This window comes from Ambystoma mexicanum, chromosome 12 (assembly GCF_040938575.1).
Source record: "Ambystoma mexicanum isolate Mex_15411 chromosome 12, UKY_AmexF1_1, whole genome shotgun sequence".
Lineage (NCBI taxonomy): Eukaryota > Metazoa > Chordata > Amphibia > Caudata > Ambystomatidae > Ambystoma > Ambystoma mexicanum.
Window position 1 is genome coordinate 590,829,346 of NC_090936.1, and position 17,744 is coordinate 590,847,089.

The window sequence follows — 17,744 nt, forward strand, 5'->3', positions numbered from 1 at the left end:
AATCTTTTCACAAAGGAAACGATGGAACTCGTCCCGGGCAACCAGGTAAACAAGGGTTTCTATTCAGCTTACTTCCTTGTGCCAAAAAAAGATTTGACAATGCGCCCAGTATTAGACTTGCGCCCTGCAAACAAGTATGTCAAGCCCCAAACATTTCGCATGACTACTTTCTAAGAGGTAATCCCACTCCTAAAAAGAGGGGATTACATGTCAACATTGGACATGAAAGATGCCTATTTTCATATGTCCATGTTCCCAGCGCACAGAAGATTCTTGCACTTCAAGGTGGACAGTCAGCACTACCAGTTCAAGGTGCTGCCCTTTGGCATAGCCTCTGCTCCAAGGGTATTCACCAAGGTACTGGCGGTGGCGGCGGCACACTTATGCAGGGAGGCAATCCCAGTGTACCCTTACCTGGACGACTGGCTCATCACGGGGGAGACACCAGTAATTTGCAGGTCCAACATCCAGAGAACGATCAACCTCCTCTTCGAATTGGGTTTCTCTATCAACGAGAAAAAAATCAAGCCTGGTTCCAAGCATCTCCAAACAGTTCCTAGGAGCTGTCCTAAACACTCAAGAGGGGTTGGCCTTTCCATCAGAGGAAAGAATTCGGAATATACTACTGCAAATTCCTCAATATCAGTCCGGTCGCCAGATAAGGGTGCGCAAAGTGATGCGTTTGCTAGGCATGATGGCGTCATGTATTTACCTGGTCACCCACGCGTGCCTGCGCATTGGAACCGTGCAAGAATGGTTGGCGAAACAGTGGTCTCAGGCAAGTGGTCAGTGGGACAATCTAGTGGTCGTTTCGACAATACTTGTACAAAGTTTTCACTGGTGGACAAGAGAGAACCTGTCAAAGGGGAATGCCCTTTTACAATCCAGCAATACAAGCTGTAGTCACTACAGACGCGTCCCTGTCGGGGTGGGGAGCACACCTCCTTCACCACACAGCTCAGGGTCTCTGGTCTCACACAGTGGCCAAGAATCATATCAATCTGCTAGAGCTTCTGGCAATCTTTAGAGCGCTTCAAGCTTTCGAACCCCACCTGTTGAACCTGTCAGTACAGATCTTAACAGACAGTACAACAGCAATGTTTTACTTAAACAGGGAGGTACTTGTTCGCCAAATCTGTTCGGGCTTGGCCAGAAAATTTGGACATGGGCACTCAGAAGGAACATTTACCTGTCATCTCAACATGTTCCAGGGGATCTCAATTCACCAGCAGACGTTTTGAGCAGAGATCCCCTCCCAGAAGAACACGAATGGTGTCTGCACAGAGAAATTGTAGATGATCTCTTCTCAGTGTGGTTTCCCCACTATAGACCTATTCGCCACAAGCGAAAAATGACAATGCCCAGGATTCGCATCCAGGTTTCCCCAGCCAGACTCCAAGGGGAACGCCCTATGGATGAACTGGTCAGGGATGTTTGCCTACGCTTTTCCACCAACTCCTCTCATGAGGAAGGTGGTCAACAAGATGCACAGGGAATCGATGATGCTCATCCTAGCTGCTCCCATGTGGGCGAGACAACCGTGGTTCCCACACCTGCGCAGACTAGCAGCGTGCAAACCCATCAGACTCCCGTGCTGGCACAACCTACTATCCCAGCACCAAGGTCAAACAGTGCATCCTCAACCCAGCTCAATGAACTTGGCAGCATGGCTCCTGAAGTCATAGGGCCTCATTATAACCCAGGCGGGACGGGGTTAACGGTGCCGGTAAAGGTGCCGGCACCGTCAACCCCGTCCCGCCTGATTACGAGGTCCCCTCGCGGGACCCGGTATGCACGTCTGTTTTCACCAGACGTGCAGAGCAGGTCCCGCGAGGGGAGGAGGGAGCAAACATTGGCCGCTCGTAATCGGCCCGTTTGCTCTCTCGCCCATTTCCATTCAGCCCTATGGGGGCTGAAATGGGAATGGGGAAGGTCCGGGTCCGGGTTCCTAGAAGGAGGAATTACCGGAACCTCCGAACTCGGAATGGCCCGGTAATTTCTCATTCTGGGAACCCGGACCTGGATGCGATTTCGGCGGCAGCCATGCTGCAAATAGCGGCATGGCTACCGCCGAGGTCGTAATGAGGCACATAGAGGTTGGGCACCTCAACTTACCACAGAGGTGCATGGACATCCTAAAGGAATCTAGGAAACCAAACACGAGGCACTGTCATTTTGATAAATGGAAAAGATTTATTATCTGGTGCCAGAATAAGCAAATCAACCCGGTTGATTGCACTCCTTCTAATATTGTGACCTACATGCTCCACCTGCTGGATGCAGGGTTGGTATTTAACTCACTCAAGGTACACCTGGCGGCGCTGTCAGCCTACACCACCTCTCATAACAAGGTCTCTTGGTGGAAAGTACCAGTGGTTGAAGCCTTCATGGAAGGGGTAAAGAGACTCCACCCTCAATTTGCAAACCCACCACCAGGATGGGACCTTAATGTGGTGCTTGCTAAGCTCATGGGCCCACCTTTTGAACCCATGCATAAAGCCCGTCTCAAACACCTGACCTATAAAACTGCCTTCTTAGTAGCCATTACATCCATAAGAAGGGTCAGTGAAATTCAGGCTCTGTCAGTGCAGGATCCTTTCTTTACTGTTCATAAGGATAAACTGGTTCTACGAACACACCCTTGGTTCTCACCTAAATTCATTTCTAAATTCCACGTTAACCAGTCTATTGAGCTTCCGGCCTTCTTCCAAGAACCCAGAAGCTCTGCTGAGGTGAAACTACACACTCTAGATGTGCGAAGAGTGGTCCTCTACTATGTAAACAAGACCAGGCCGCTAAGAAAAACAGACCAACTGTTTGTCTCCGTAGCTACAGGCAGAGAGGGAGATTGCGTCTATAAAGGTGCCATCTCGAAGTGGATAGTCCATTGTATCCAGCTGTTACTCCCTTTCTGAAAAAACTCTGCCTTTTACGCCACGAGCCCACTCTACAAGAGGCACTGGGGCCACTCTGGCTTTCATTGCAAATGTACCCCTTGACACCATTTGCAAAGCAGCTACATGGAGCTCTGTTCACACTTTTACTCAGCACTACTGTATTGACACTCATTCCAAGACAGATACTCAAGTGGGACAAGCGGTTCTAAAACACCTGTTTGCTCATGACCCTTCTCACATCCCACCTCCTTCTTCTAACACTGCTCGCTAATCTATGCACAGCATGTGATCTAAGCAGATTCCACAGGCCTCAGAAGGGACACATCACTCACCGTAATCGTATTTCTGATGCTTGTATCTGCTTAGATTCACATGCGCCCGCCCTTTCTCCCCTCTGAGAGAAGGCGCATGGATGCTTGTAGTCTTATATTCTATCTATCTGCTTGGATCATCTGTACTTGCGCTACTCCTCATGCTACCTCATGTCAGAAAAAATACAATCTGAGGGTCCTAGACGTGAGGGATCATGGGTACAGTGGACGTCACACTAGGGATAGTATTACTGGCACGCCCTGTGTCGACGCCCATTTTCGAGTTTGTAAAACAAACTGTAATACTCTGCAGCTTCCACTAGATGTCGGCCTATGCACAGCATGTGAATCTAAGCAGATAAAAGCATCAGAAATACGATTACGGTGAGTAATGTAGCATATATATTTCTTTTTTTTTGTTATTGTTTTGGTAATTTTGTTAAAAATGCCTTGAATAGAAAAGGTTCCTATAGTAGTTTGGTACCTGATAAGTAAGTACTGTGGCAATTAAAATTAGGATTAAGAGTCATGAAGATTACCGGTGAGTAATCCGAGCATTTCTAGCACTGTGTAATCATTATGTCAGCCTGAAAAGTGAGCAAACGTAACCTTCATTAGTACCCAACGAGGGGCAATGAGCTTGTAAAACGCAAGCTCATTGGCCCTCGCCTGGGCCTTACCTGCCCCAGAAGGCTCAGAGCTCCGCGTGGCCCGCAGTTCTTCCCGCGACTGGCCGCCATGGAATGGGAGAAGGGACTACGTATAGTCCCTTCTCCCCTTCCATGGTGGCCATTTTCTTTGTTTACTATGGCTGCCATGGAAAGAGAAAACAGACTGTTTTCTGTCCGTGGCGGCCACTTTAAAAAAATAAATTGGTACCCGGGTCTAACGGGTCGGGTACTAATGGCAAGATGCCCCTAGACTGCGCGCCATTCCCGCATAAACTAATGCCCCTGGGGCCTTCGCGAAGGCCCTTGCTACGCTCTGGCCTGTAACTATGGCCACCGGGGGCATTACCTTATGCAGTAATGGCCCGCAGTCGAGGGGCATATTGCCTAAGTTTGATTTTAAAGCTATTTTTATTCAGGAGATTTATCATATATTAAGGATGCAGTCTGCTTTTCTACATAGGGAAGTATCTTATGTTCATGCCAATCTAGCAATTGTGCTTTCTACTTTTTGATTTACTGGATCTGGGAAAGCAGTATGAGAAACCAGAAGGTGTCTCACCTGCTAGTTCCCTCGGATCTCTCCCTCAGGTGGCCAGGGCACAGCCATCGCCTTTGGATCCAGAACCTGGGGGTGGTCCAGTACGGGAGGATCACCTGCCTGGGTGAGGAGTCTTCAGGGAGTGGGAGTGAGAGACCGGATGGCAAGTCGCTGTATCCCTCTCTTCCCTGTAACACCTTTGCTCCATCCTACCCTGTAGGATATGTGGGAACCTTAAACCCTCAGAACCCCCCCTTCCCCCTCTCTCCCCTTTCCCTTCTTCAACACTTCCACATGGACAGCCCGCTTTGGGAGAAAATCGACTAACACCCGAGCAGTATACCTGACATGTCCCACTACAATGGTCACGCGAGGTCAGGCAATTACTGACAATCACTCACAACTGACTTCCATTTAAACTTCCCCACACGGATAAAAGGTGGAGCATAAAAACACTCTAAGCGAGGCAAAGCAAATGAAGGAACAGCAGTTTCGAGTTGGCAGGCGAAAGACAGAAAACTAAGAAGGGTTTGCAAGGAGGGAAATACCCTTGACCTTTTTGACAAGAAACTATTACTTTCACAAAAACTTTGAGGCAGGAAGCATAAGGCCAGGTAACAAGATTCAAAAAACCTGCACTGTGTGTCGGAGATGCCGAAGGCCCTCCCGCGTTACTGATCCAGGCTGGGAGGAGCAGCAGCAGCCGCCATGGTATCATCCTTGGCTCCAAAAACAAAGTAGTATTAGAGAGATCAACAGAGCTGGTGAGTTGGGAAGACCGATCTGTGTTGAAGTCAAGGTTGTGATATGATATGATATGGCATTTGTAACGCGCCTATACACAAGTGTTTCAAGGTGGACCGATCTGTGTTGAAGTCAAGTTTGCAAGTGGCAACATTGTAGAACGAGCGCTGGAACGAACATTGTTAAACACGTGTGATCAAAGATGCAAGTAAAGCTAAACGGCTGATAAATGTTTGAACTTTAGAAGCGGAGGATAGCTCGGGGGTAACGTGCTCGCGTTGGAAGCAAGACAACGTGGAGCAACACAGATTCGATCCCTGGGTCCACGCTTGGAAACCTCTGGGTATTAAGCGTGTTATAAATAACCTATCATCAAAAAGGCAAGATTCAGTACCGTTGACAGAGTGGTCCGGCACTTTGAATGTGCTCAATGGAAAGTCTCTGTAAGGTATACTGCAAAGAGAAACAAAAGTAGAAGAATATTGTGTGAAGTGAATTGAAGTTGTCCTGCGATGGTTTAAGTAAAATCCATTGCAAATTTGAAAGTCTTCGATTTTTATACTAAATGGGATCCGAGCCCGAACGAGGGAGTTCCATATCAAGGGATCCAAGCCCAACGAAGGAGATCCATAACAAGGGGATCTGAGCCCGAATGAGGGAGATGCATGGTCTGAGTCCAAATGAGGGAGACCCTGATGAACATTAAAGCGATAACTTGTGTATGTGAAAATCCTAAAAGGAACGTGTAAAGACTGGAGGGGGGGTGGTCTGTACTTCTGTTCTCTGTATGGTAGAGGAGAGGCACAGAGGACCCCAGCCAAGATTCTCGATTACGGTAGCAATGGACGAGCAATCAAGGCCTAGCTTCTCAGGAGGTGCTGCAGGCTGGTTCTTAAGTACAGTGTAGTCCCCAAGCACCCACAAAGGAATGTCCACACACTGTATTAGTTAAAACAAAGTCTTTATATAATTAAGGTTCAAGGTTCTATACACAATAACTCAGTTTTTGCTCAGTAAATCTACAATGGCAAATATATACAGTTCTAAGTGGTACCTCAATGATCAGATTTCATTGAAGTGCATCAACTGTACTCTAGTTAAATATCACACAAATCACTTAATAAAGGTAACCAACAGTTGGTTAGAACAATTGGCAGTATACTGCCCCTACCACTAGATGCAGTTCTGTGTGGAGATCCCACTCCCCCGCCTGGGCAACCTGTAAAATAAAGATATATCACAAGCCCAGTCAATATATTGTTGTATAAGTCTTATTTCCTTCTACAATGTTTCTACCACCATATTGTACCTGGAATAGCACAGGTCGACGATAGGTCGTTGAAGGATCCTTCTTGAGTGACTCCCTTTAAAGCAGGAGCCACGGATCGTCGAGATCCCTCAAAGAAAGTGAACTCGGCGTTGAGGCGGCAGCTTCGGACCCAGCAGTGCTCATCGACGACGGAGCAAAGACTTCCTGCAAGGAAGAGGCGTGCGGGGCACCTCGATGTCGATAGTTCAGGACCGCAAAGAGTTTGTGAAGAACTGTGGTCCAGCAAGGGCGTCGAGTTGTCCGGCATCTCTACGGTCTTTGGGTGGCGGGAAACCCACCGACGGATGCTCCTCGGTGCGTTGACGGCCTGGCCTTCTCCGGCGGGATAAGGTGGGCGGCGGTGCGATGAGCGTGTCCGTGAATCAAAAGTCTTAGGCAAAGGTGCGTTGCGGCTCCGGTCATCGATGGCACGACATCAAGCGGTCCTCTCTTCTGGGCAACACGCTTGGACGGGCCTCCAGCGGTTATAGCAAACCTGCATACCCTGGTCAACGACGGTGGACGGAATGTTCGGTACTTATCTTCGTTCTCCGCGGCGGTCCCCGTCTCCGGTCGGCAGCCTGTTGAGGGTCTGACTTCCAGGGAGCTTCGGCGAAGGTTTAACGGTGCTCGATGGTCCCTCGGAGCACAGGAAGAGGGTGCCTAACCAGGTCCTCTCTTGGATCAGTCTCGATGGCTCAGCGGCTTTCAGATTTCAGCGAAGGGAGACAGCAGTCAATCTCCTTCAGGCTCAGCTTCGAGATTCAGCTTCAGTTTCAATGTCAGTTTCTACTTCAGCTTATGAACGAATTCTAGCAGTGAGAGGCCCCCAGATATACTATTTGATCTCCCATTAATTCTGCTGAGTCACGCTCGGGCAACCAATCACTCAGAAGGGCATTCAGCAGTCAGTCAGCCAATCGGGCATACCGTGCATTCGGGCCATTCTCCTCCCTCGCAGACACTCACAACAAGGAATGTGTATTGGGACAAGTACCCAGCCATTCAACACTACACACTGCATTCATACCAGTTTCGGGCAGGGCTGTCTCAGTCATTGTGTCAAACACCAGAATCTAGACATCCACAGCAAGAAGTGCATATTGGTCACACACTCCATTCACCCAGGTCCCACCCACAGGGTGTACCCACAACATACAGTCACTGGGAAGGCTCCAATCAGTCCGACCTGGACTTCACAACAACACCATATATGGAACTTCCACCCAACAGCCAGTCAGAGGGAAGGGACAGAGTCAGAGCTTCCCAGGACTTTGGGAAAACAAGGTAACGGGCAAAAGAAAGCAAGAGGCCACAGGGGCCATCTTGTTTCCTAACGGGAATCAACTGATTTCAAAGCCAGGGCCTGGGTATCCCAAAATGGAGGATACTCGGAGCACCTGTCAAATTCAGCATGGAGCTGCCACCAGCCCATACCCTGCTCTGTGGTCCAAACACAGGTGCCCAAAAAGATACACTAGGGGCACAGGGTTGCACCCCCACCCATGGGTGCCATAAGATTTAGGGTTCGATAGTCGTTCAACCAATTTGAATTTCAATAAACACCCTTGAACTGTGATCACTTGTCTGTCTTCACTGTTGATATGATGCCTTCCTTGCAGCAGTCCCTGCTTAGTGTTGAAGCCATGAGAGAATTATTCTATTTTTGTTATCAAAACTATTAATGCTGTAATAAAGCACAACGCCTGTCTAAAAAAAGATGAGGGGAATAGTATCTTGAATCTTTTCAGTTGGAAAGAACATGTAATTTGGCAGTGCCTTTGTTTTGTTTGTGCATGTTTTGCTTGGTATTTTATCATATTTTCCTGGATCTAGATAGAACTATTTGTCTGGTTGGGTGCCTGGTTCTGCATTGCTTATATGCATGTTTATCCCTCTATTCCTTCTGTACAGAGAATGAAGGGTTAAGAAATATTCTCAAAATGAAAGCAAAATCACACCAGAAGCTGTTTCTATTAGTTTGAATATTGAAAGCACCCAAAAGATGGCATCCATTAATCACAGGGAGTCTTCTAATGTTTTTTTTTTAAAGGCATTTCTGAGTCCTCTGCCTAACATGAAAGTATGATTTACATTATGCACATGTTAGAGAATCCCGCTTGCCACACAAAGTACAATGACACCATGTTTATTTGTTTTCTTTGCCTCTTAGTGTTGAGCCATCGTTGGTGGTGTGAGTCGGCGCCAGAATCTCCCTTCAGACTGACACTACTGCAGAGCTCGCTGTTCGTTTTGGGGTATTTTTGTTCCCCTGCTGCCAATTGTCCTCAGTCCTCCGATGCTAAGGTGCTATGAGCGTAGGCAGTAGCGGGGAAGCGTCGATACACCATGAAGTGCATCATCACAGGAGGAAACATTAAAGGTGAGAGGGTTTGGCTGAAAAGGATTCCTTTCGGCCAAGCATGAAACATAATGGTTGTAATCTGGTCTGATGCTTCTAGGGAGACCCCCCCGCCATCACCAGCTCCATGCTTTTGACTTGCCCTCACTTTTCCTACATGTTCCAGACCCAACTCCTCCTCCTATGTCTCTTCTTTTCAAGCATCACCCTCTCCCTGACCCTCTCCATTATTTGTCTTATTAGTACCTTTGTCCCTTCCATGTTGGATTACTGGATTCCACTCCACTTGATCTGCCGGAAGTCAGTTTCACTGAGTTGAGGAAGGACCTGAATGTGAACTGAAAACTTTACCAGTGTCGGCCTGCATTGAACATGCACAATTCAAAAACGCCTCTCGAACATGTGTCCCCACTTAAAACCTAACTGTGTTTTATGGACTTAATATTCTACCTGGTAACAGATTAAACTCTAGTAAGTTTCCATGATAGGAAGGTGTATGACATGGTTTACTCTGGCATAAAATTGTGAATGTTTTGCAAGATCATGGAACTTTTTACAACATGACATGCCTCTGTATGAACGAGAGATAATGTGGTGTGGACTGGATTACTTGATAAAGGTGTTAAAGGGTATTCAGTGGTTCAAGACTTCCTCTATGAGCACATGGAAAGCATCTTTTTAAACAAGTTACTGTATGTGGTATACCAACAATACAGTTTCAATTTCTGTTTAGTCAAAATCAGAAGGTCGTTAGGATGGGGATTAGGAGTTTGTCTATAACTAAACTCTAGTTCCTCTCCATGATAAGTCTAAGTAAACCGAATCAGGATGGGCCAAATTCTAAAGTGACATGGGTCAGTTTCCATGGCACGCAAAGTCTGATAGCCCACTTGCATTGGTGAGGAGATTTTTATGAATTTTTATGAAGGGCGACTACCATTTGCATGGTCCGCAACCTTGCTGGCGAGTATGAAAATGTTTGAAACCTTTATTTGGCATTTACTGCAAACAAACTTTGTCTGCAGTAAATGTCAAATAAGTTTCACTATGCATGGCTGGCCCCAGGTTGGCATTGCACCCAATTTGAAGTGTTCTTATGGTGACATTGGAGGTGATGTTAGATAGACGTGTAACTCCCCCAGCCCCTCATAACGTAGCTATGCACTTGACAGCTTGTGCAGCGTTGGTACTGAAGAATAGTTTAGTATTTAGTATTTATTTCTTACAGCTCACCAGAGGTTAAATGATTGTGCACCCGGACTTCTCTTTATCCAATTAACTTCAATTAGCATTCATCGCAACAAAACCAAAATAAAGGGTCTTCCAGGTTGCGCAAAAGACAAAACTCAAGGATTGCAATATTGCTTGTTCACAAAGGAATGCATTTCAAAATACGGAGAACACAGGAATGGCAGCCTTTCTTGTTCAAAGCAGCAATATTCAGCCCCGAGCGTTTACTCAGCATTTCCGAATGGTTCAGAGCCTTTTCTGTTCAAACTCTGCGGCCGGTGCTCGGAGCCAGCCGTTCCACACTGGCCTTGGCTGAACTTCAGTCAATAACCAAACTTCCCTTTTTCCGCCATTGGGACTCAGGCGTCTTCATCTGCTGTGCAGTCGGATTTCACCACAGGTCCGGTACGATACACTCCGGTGAGTTTTCCTTTTTCCTCTAATACGCCCACCGATATGGGGTACTGTCCTCGTACCATTCAGAGTCCACTCTGTCAGCCTCCTTCCACTCCTGCAAAACGAGAGACAAGTTGAGCTGTTTTCTGATGCTTTTAACCCCGGTGAGTCTCCCCAGTAATTAGCGTTAGGCGTTACCAGCCCTGGGCTCCTTACACCTGAGGCTAATTCAGCTCTTCCCAGCTTCAGCTGCACAGAGTTAGCTTTGCATTTAACCCCCGCCTGCCCGGAGCCCCCATTATATGGAAACGTGGTTTTTCGTCTTCCTTGTCTGATTTCTATTCCCATTTTCTGGCTTTTGTTTTGATTATGTATCCGTTGGGGCATTCTGGGATGTCGTGTGTGTCTTTTCTCTTGTGTCTCTTATATTTGTATTGTTCTGGTGTGATAGTTGATTGGTGGTGCATTCTGGGACATGTAGTCTGGGCTTTTACTTGTTCCTGCGTGTCTCTTAAACTTGTCATTATCTGGTCTGGTGTGATCATATGCTCATCCCCCTCCCTCTTGTTTTGTTCCGTATTAGCCGCTATTGGTTCCTCATTACACTTATACATGGCACTGTTTGAAGAAAACCATATCTTGAATGACATCAATCCATTTCAACAGTCAATTTCTATGTATTGAAGGTACATCAATGATATTTTAATCATCTGGAATGGCACTATAGAAAACGAAGTTTGTTGAGTGGATTAATAATAGAGATTTTGATATACACTTCACGTGTGAATAGATTCCCGCCATATCTTTACGGGATTTGACGATTTTTCACAATGAAGGGGTCTTGTAGACTGCACTTTTTAGGAAATCTACAGAACGCAATACCACACTGCATTTTACTAGACAACACCTGAAATGTTTGGCAAGTGATCTTCCCTATGGTATGTTTTTAAGTATCTATGACGCAATTGCACTGCAGTCAGGAAATGTTAATGCACATGCAGATATTCTGCAAAAATAAAGCAAACTCGGCAGGGTTATCTGAAAAAAGGTTACGAAATTGCTCTATTTGGGGAAGTGTGTTTTTCCGGTTATTGGCTACAGCCCCACATTTGCGATTGTTGGCTCCAGCCCCACAGCAGGTGGTGGGCTGACATTTTGGCCCGAGGTCAGCCTACCAGGCTCGGGTGTACTGGCGATAGTGACATTTCACCATCGCCACCCATTCGCCCTGCAAAGATATAGGCGATTTCGAGAGCTTGCCGATTTAGCGTTTTTAAAAAAAAAAAATAGGAAGTTATGACACAAAACATACACAAGGCTATAGCAGACCCCCACGTGCATGTCGGCTACAGACCCGTGCAACCGCTAGTTTTCAGTAATCCAGTAGTGGTACATTACCCTTGTAGAAATTGTGTGGCATGCCAATTTTTCCAATCTATTGAGAGTGAAGGGGAAAAAAACATGGCAAATGCACTCTTTCACTGCTTGTAGAAGCAAGAATGCGATATAAGCCATTTGTTGCCCATGACAAAAAAATTGACATTGGAAAAACTTCCCAAGCAGTGCACTTGAGGATTAATGAGCCTTGCTCAAAAATCTGCACAAGAACACTTCATGCCCCGCTCGTAACACACTATGTGGTATCTGGACACAAAGTGCGAGATTTATTATGGTTTTGTGTTGAAAAAATGTGTGAATCTAACACTAATAGGGAAGTGAGAAAATGAGCGTACAAAGAGCAAATATGGATTTTCAATCTGTAGGCCAATGAACATGGACTTAACTCGATGGAAGAATGGGAATTTTGCAATATTGTCACACATCTTCCTGAGCCTTCCTAAGGCCTGGTGACTATCTGACCTCGAGGAGGAAGCCCTCTCCGGTTACCAGGCTTCTCTCTACTCTACTGTGTCCCTTTTTGTTTTCTTCTGCATCATTTTAAGCGCTGGGAAACTCACAGCTGGTATGACTGTCCCATTCATCTGCGGGTCTCCAAGCTCACGAGCGTGATCCTGTGACCGCTCATTGCATCTTACCTTGTTCTTTACTACTTCGTATGCTCCTAGTGGCAGTCTCTTATAACCCTGCAGGGGTCCACTCTGGAATGTGGCATCCAGTGGTGTCTACTACCTGTGCATATCACATTATAACATTATTAAAATGTTATCCCAAGTCATGCCTTTGGGCTCTGGTTTGCCCATGCTTGCAATCTTTTTATGGCTGGAATTACTTTCCATACAGTAATAGGCATAATCTTGACAAGAGGAAAATATTTCATCATGCTTTGAGTCTTCTAAATCTCAGATGTCATCATTCTAATCAGGGTAATGCCAGTGAATTGCAGAGGGGTTCTTCAGCTCCCACCCTCTCCCGACACCATGTAGCCCATGACTCTGTTGATGCTGTTCTGGTAGGCCAGTATTACTGTGCTGCTTAGTCCCCTCAAGGCCTTGGGAAGGAATATGGCTTTGTGTGTCGTTATAGGGCTGGGAAATTTGCCCTTATGTGTCTGATGTACCAAGCTAAGGCCAGCTTCCCTAGAAAGCATAAAAACATGGCTTTTGTTTTTAAACTTATTTACTCTGGGGCCATGGATTAGCACTCCCATCATGCCACATAGTCAGTTAGACTTTCTCCCTGAAATAGGATGGCCTTGCCTCCGCTGAAACTGAAGAGTTTGTAGAGTGATTGAAAGAGAATGTGGAGTTTGGCAGGGGCTGCTCTGCCTTAAGCAGGCGGTGCCACACAATCGTGACATTAGATGGGCCTTGATTATAGATAATCCTGCGTTTGGTGGCATTAAAAGGATACATGGAAACCTCTTGTGTGCAATGGTTGCATTAAGATCTGGAAACGTCTAAGAAGACTTCCACTTCAGATATTTTGACTGGACAAACCACGTCAATGTACCTTTATGAGTTTTCTCTCAAAACGTGTTAGTTCACAAAAAATAGACTATGCAGTTCCGTTCGAACACATATACATTTACAACATTGTAGCTATGTACCTTCTAGCACTGTAAAAGCTGTGCAGCATGAAGAAAGTGAAGTCTTCAGTAGTCAGTGCTCGACATGTTGGTCCATTTTCATGTTTATCCACATCACCACCTTTCCCGTTTGGGAGGATTTGTGCCAACTGCAGAGAGCAGCTGGCATCATATTTCCTCTTGGTCAACCACAATTCACCTGTCTACATCTGCCACGCATCCCACAGTCTTTATACAACTAGAAATGGCCAGAAGTCTCCTTGCCAGCACCAAAAGCTCAAAAGGCATACTGGCGTACCTTTCTAGGAAGTCTGCATAAGTTGACTTGCAAGGAAGACCTCCAACGCATAACCACATTGTCACTTGGTATGTTGGCTGGGTAGTAAGGCTTAGACAACAAAGGTTAGGAGTTTGGTGTAATGTACAGTTAACATACACAAGCGGTGGTCAAGCAACGTATTGCCAACATTTGTAAGAATCAAAAATATAATTTATTAACAGCACAGATGTATTAAAATAAGAATACTACAAGCAAGTAAAACCATATATACATATACAAATCACAATATAGGTGTCATTTGGGACACCACCCACCCTGTATATAAACCATATGGTTATTAATCATTATACTGTAATGTCTGTTTTCACCCCACTTTAGCCTTGTAGGAGTCTATCGGCCGTATGAAGTTGTAAGGCACACCAGCACATTTGTAATACTCTTACACAATCCAAACCTATTTTAAGAGCAAATGTTTAACATGAGTTCAGGGTAAGTAACCAATTGTGGGTACTTCAGAATAGTTTTCGAACTCCCCTTAAGTTCCCCGACAAGATTTAATGGGACTCTATGTAATAGTCAAGTGTGGATGTAGGTTGATAATTGTGAGACAGTATTTACAGATTTTATGTGGAGAAAAAGGGCAGCTGCCAATGTTCTGTGTCTAAAGGGATCCCATACAAGATCAACAAACTCCGGTTTCACCACCAAAGGTAAAGCAAGTGCGGCTGAATATTAGATTCAATGGGTAACCGTGCGCAAAAAAGGTATGCAGCCTTGCTGCACGAACCCAGACCAAGAATTAAACGACTTCAGGTACGTCAGGGCCATTGGGAACTACTCCTGTCACTGTTGGTTGTGGCCTGGGTGTCCCAACACACCATCCCCAACACACCCTTGTGCCTGTCTACAAATGTCAAGTCGCTTGCATGGCCTCTTTCCCTTAATGGTGTCCCCCAGCACCTTTGCTGCTAGCATGAGTGCTGAGCGGCACCTTGGAGTGCTGGGCAACGAGCCCCCGGTGGGTGATGGAACTTGAATGCTCTGACTCAGGCCCCCGGATGTGTTGCATGGTGGCCTACATAGCCTCAGCAAAGGCTGAGATTCCTTTTAATAATTCTCGCACCATCTGTCCGTAGACGGTCAGGGCGGCAGATGTTGCAGTCGCCTGATGTCTGTCATTGTCCATGTCCCTCACAATCCTGCGTGTGGCACCCTGGACACAGTCACTGATGGCCTGGAGGTGGAGGACCTGCATGTCGGCCAGTATTTTCATTCACACCTGGTGCTGTTCCATTGCGTCCAGCCTCCTCATCAGTGCATCATCCTGTGTGGCATGGGGAATGTGGGGTTATGGGGAGGGCTGGGGCTGAAGCATGGTGACCCATAAGACCTGATGTCTTAGTCACCCTCTGTCTCCTGATCATGCTGCCCATGATGCTGGCTGTCCCGCTCAGGTGATTGTTTCATGGACCTGTTGGGTGGTTGGATGCACAGTTGCTCCCGCATGCCTGCCAGCAGCTGGTTTCCCTGTCACCTTCACATTGGCTTGCTGTTGTGGGGCAGGTGCCAGGAGTGCAGTCCCAGTGGCGGTGTCCCCAACACTGCCAATGGTTGCAGTGAAGGCACTGGCAGGTATGCTGCTGCTGGACCCTGGTGTTGCTTGCGGTCCCTTTCGCCTGCCCTTTCCATCGCTGGGTGGTGCAGGGGTGGTGGCTGATGTTGTAGCCCTGGAAGCCCGGGCAATGGGACGTTCATAGCCCTTCCGCTCCTCCTCCTCCTGAGTCGGCTGCGACCCTGTTGGGTGAGAAATGACATGCTGTCAGTCAACATACATACTTGTACGTTGGCTTGTTAGTCACACATGCTACATGGTGATGGGATACCCCACACTTGTGGATTGAAGGGAATTGTTGTTTGCAGGCCATTGCATATGACCACAGCAATGTGGGTGTAGTTGCTGCTGAGAGTGTACATCCCATTGTCAGGTGCTCTTTGTGCTGCCAAGGTGGCCTTTCCATACGGTTGGACTTGGGGTCCAATTTGGCTCTTGTCCTTTATCAGCACACATTGGTGCTGTACATAGTTGCATGTGCACCCATGCACATTCATACCGTTGTGCATGGTTACATGCACAGTTGCCTACCTACCCCTGCATGCAGTGACAGCATTGGCCCTAGCAGCACAAGGGGAACAAAGATATTCTGTGCACCCTCCACTGGCGTGTCCGATGGGCTGATGTGACACCCCGGGCGACTGTCTGGATCGCCCATGCCTGAACCCGGCTTTGCTTGGGTATGAATTGGGTGGCGTTTCCTTTGGCTATGTATGGCATCTCACTCTGTCCATTGGGCCCATCTGAGCTAAGGTACACATACTTGGTTGGTATTTTGCCCAGTGCATTGTCAGGGGATAGGGGGACATTCACACTCACCAGATTGGTCTTGGCTGCTGGCTCCGGCCTCAGCTCCATTGACTCCCTCGATCCCCTCTATGTGGAGTCTGGAGCTGGCCTTCTCTTCCCACAGGGTCGGGACAAGGTGCTCCATGGTGTTGCCTCTTGTGGCCAATAACTCCTGCTGCTGTTGTGAGAAGAGGCTGCGCACCCTGAGCTTGAGGTACTTCCATCTTTTTCTGCAGCCCTCCCCATCCTGGAGGACTTTGCCCACAGCTGTCATCTTCTGGTAGATGGCCGCCCAGATAGCTGACCTATGCTGCCCTGATGTTTTGCGGTGGCGTCTGCCATATAGTTCGCCTGCATGGGCTACCACCTCATCAGTGAGGACCTGTAGCTCTCCCTGAATTTAGGTTTTCTGAATGTGTGTTCAGGTACCTTTAGATCTGTCCCGGGACAAGATTTCTGTGTCCTGTTGCTGTGGATGGCTACAGGAATTGGTGGATTTAGATCGGATTGAGTATTTCAAAATGGCCACCACTGTGCTTCCTGTTCCAGCGATGACGCTATTTCCACTGGCGGTAATTCCACTGGTGAAGTTAGCACCGACAGTACTGCTGTAACTGTAATTCTGCCCAATAAAGGCAATTTTACCATTAGAGGCTCTGTTTTGGCAGTAATTCCACCAGCCGGAATTACTGTTACTGTCACTGGTGTGTGTGCGCGCTCCCATCAAGTTGTAATGTAGCGATAATTCCGCCAGACAACACTGCAGTAACGGTAATTCTGCTGGATGAAATTACCGCCAAACTTGTAATGCGCCCCAATGTGTCTCTTTCAGATGGATCCTAAGAAGTGCTGTCTTTCATTGTCAAATCCCTAGATCTTTTAGAACTGTGTTGTCAAAGCCATCTGATTCTGGGGTCATGTCATGACTGGGAGGATATAAAATTGGTCTGTGTGAACCTGTTGTAGCACTTTGTCTTGATCTGACTTTTCGGAAGATGGTTGGTTCGTTTAATGTGTGTAGTGAGTGGATCATGTTAATGTAGTTAGTCCTACGATTACTGAAGCGGGTATTCTCTTCAGATGTTAATCCACATCCCTTTGTAGCCTCGTTGGTCCTAGCTCCCCCCTCAACCTTGTGAATAGAAGTTCAGTAGGTTTATTCTGGCTTCTGTGGCAGATGAGGTGAATGACGTTTTAGCATTAAAGGATGCTGTCATAGGGAACTTTCTCCTGCAAGTCTTAAGGGATTGATTGCGGAGGTCTGGTGGAAGAGAGATATAAGAGTGAAGAAAGGGTAGGACATAGGAAGCAGCAAAGAAGACTATTTGAATTTTTGAAGTGTTTGTATGAACAATCAGAGAGTTAACAAGTGATGGATAGCGGAAAGACAGTAGACATGCAAGTCCATACTTCGGGCGATGCAGTAAAAGGTCAAAAGGATTTAGGTACTATCAGTGACTAGGTGGTAGGAAAAGCCAAAGGAGAAGGTCACCTTTCTGAGGGGGGAGCTGTAGACTGTGACCAAGGGCTGATTCATATGGAATCCATTCTGGGAATGAGGTATTAAAGGGGTTGTCACTGTCCCAAAGGATGGAGGTGGTGAAGGGGTGGTTTGTCAG

At 46.9% G+C, this 17,744-nt stretch overlaps 1 protein-coding gene across 6 annotated transcripts in view; it reads left to right on the plus strand.

Annotated features, from left to right (window-relative positions):
• The window catches only part of RAD9A (RAD9 checkpoint clamp component A), a 902,871-nt gene that overhangs the window by 531,338 nt on the left and 353,789 nt on the right, over positions 1-17,744 (plus strand). For all 6 annotated transcript variants that reach the window (XM_069628954.1, XM_069628955.1, XM_069628953.1 and 3 more), the window contains exon 2: positions 8,644-8,853. Coding sequence is in view for 1 of the 6 variants with exons in the window: in XM_069628957.1 (XP_069485058.1) it covers positions 8,820-8,853 (34 nt within the window). In the remaining 5 variants the exon portion in view is untranslated. The remainder of the gene's footprint in view (positions 1-8,643; positions 8,854-17,744) is intronic.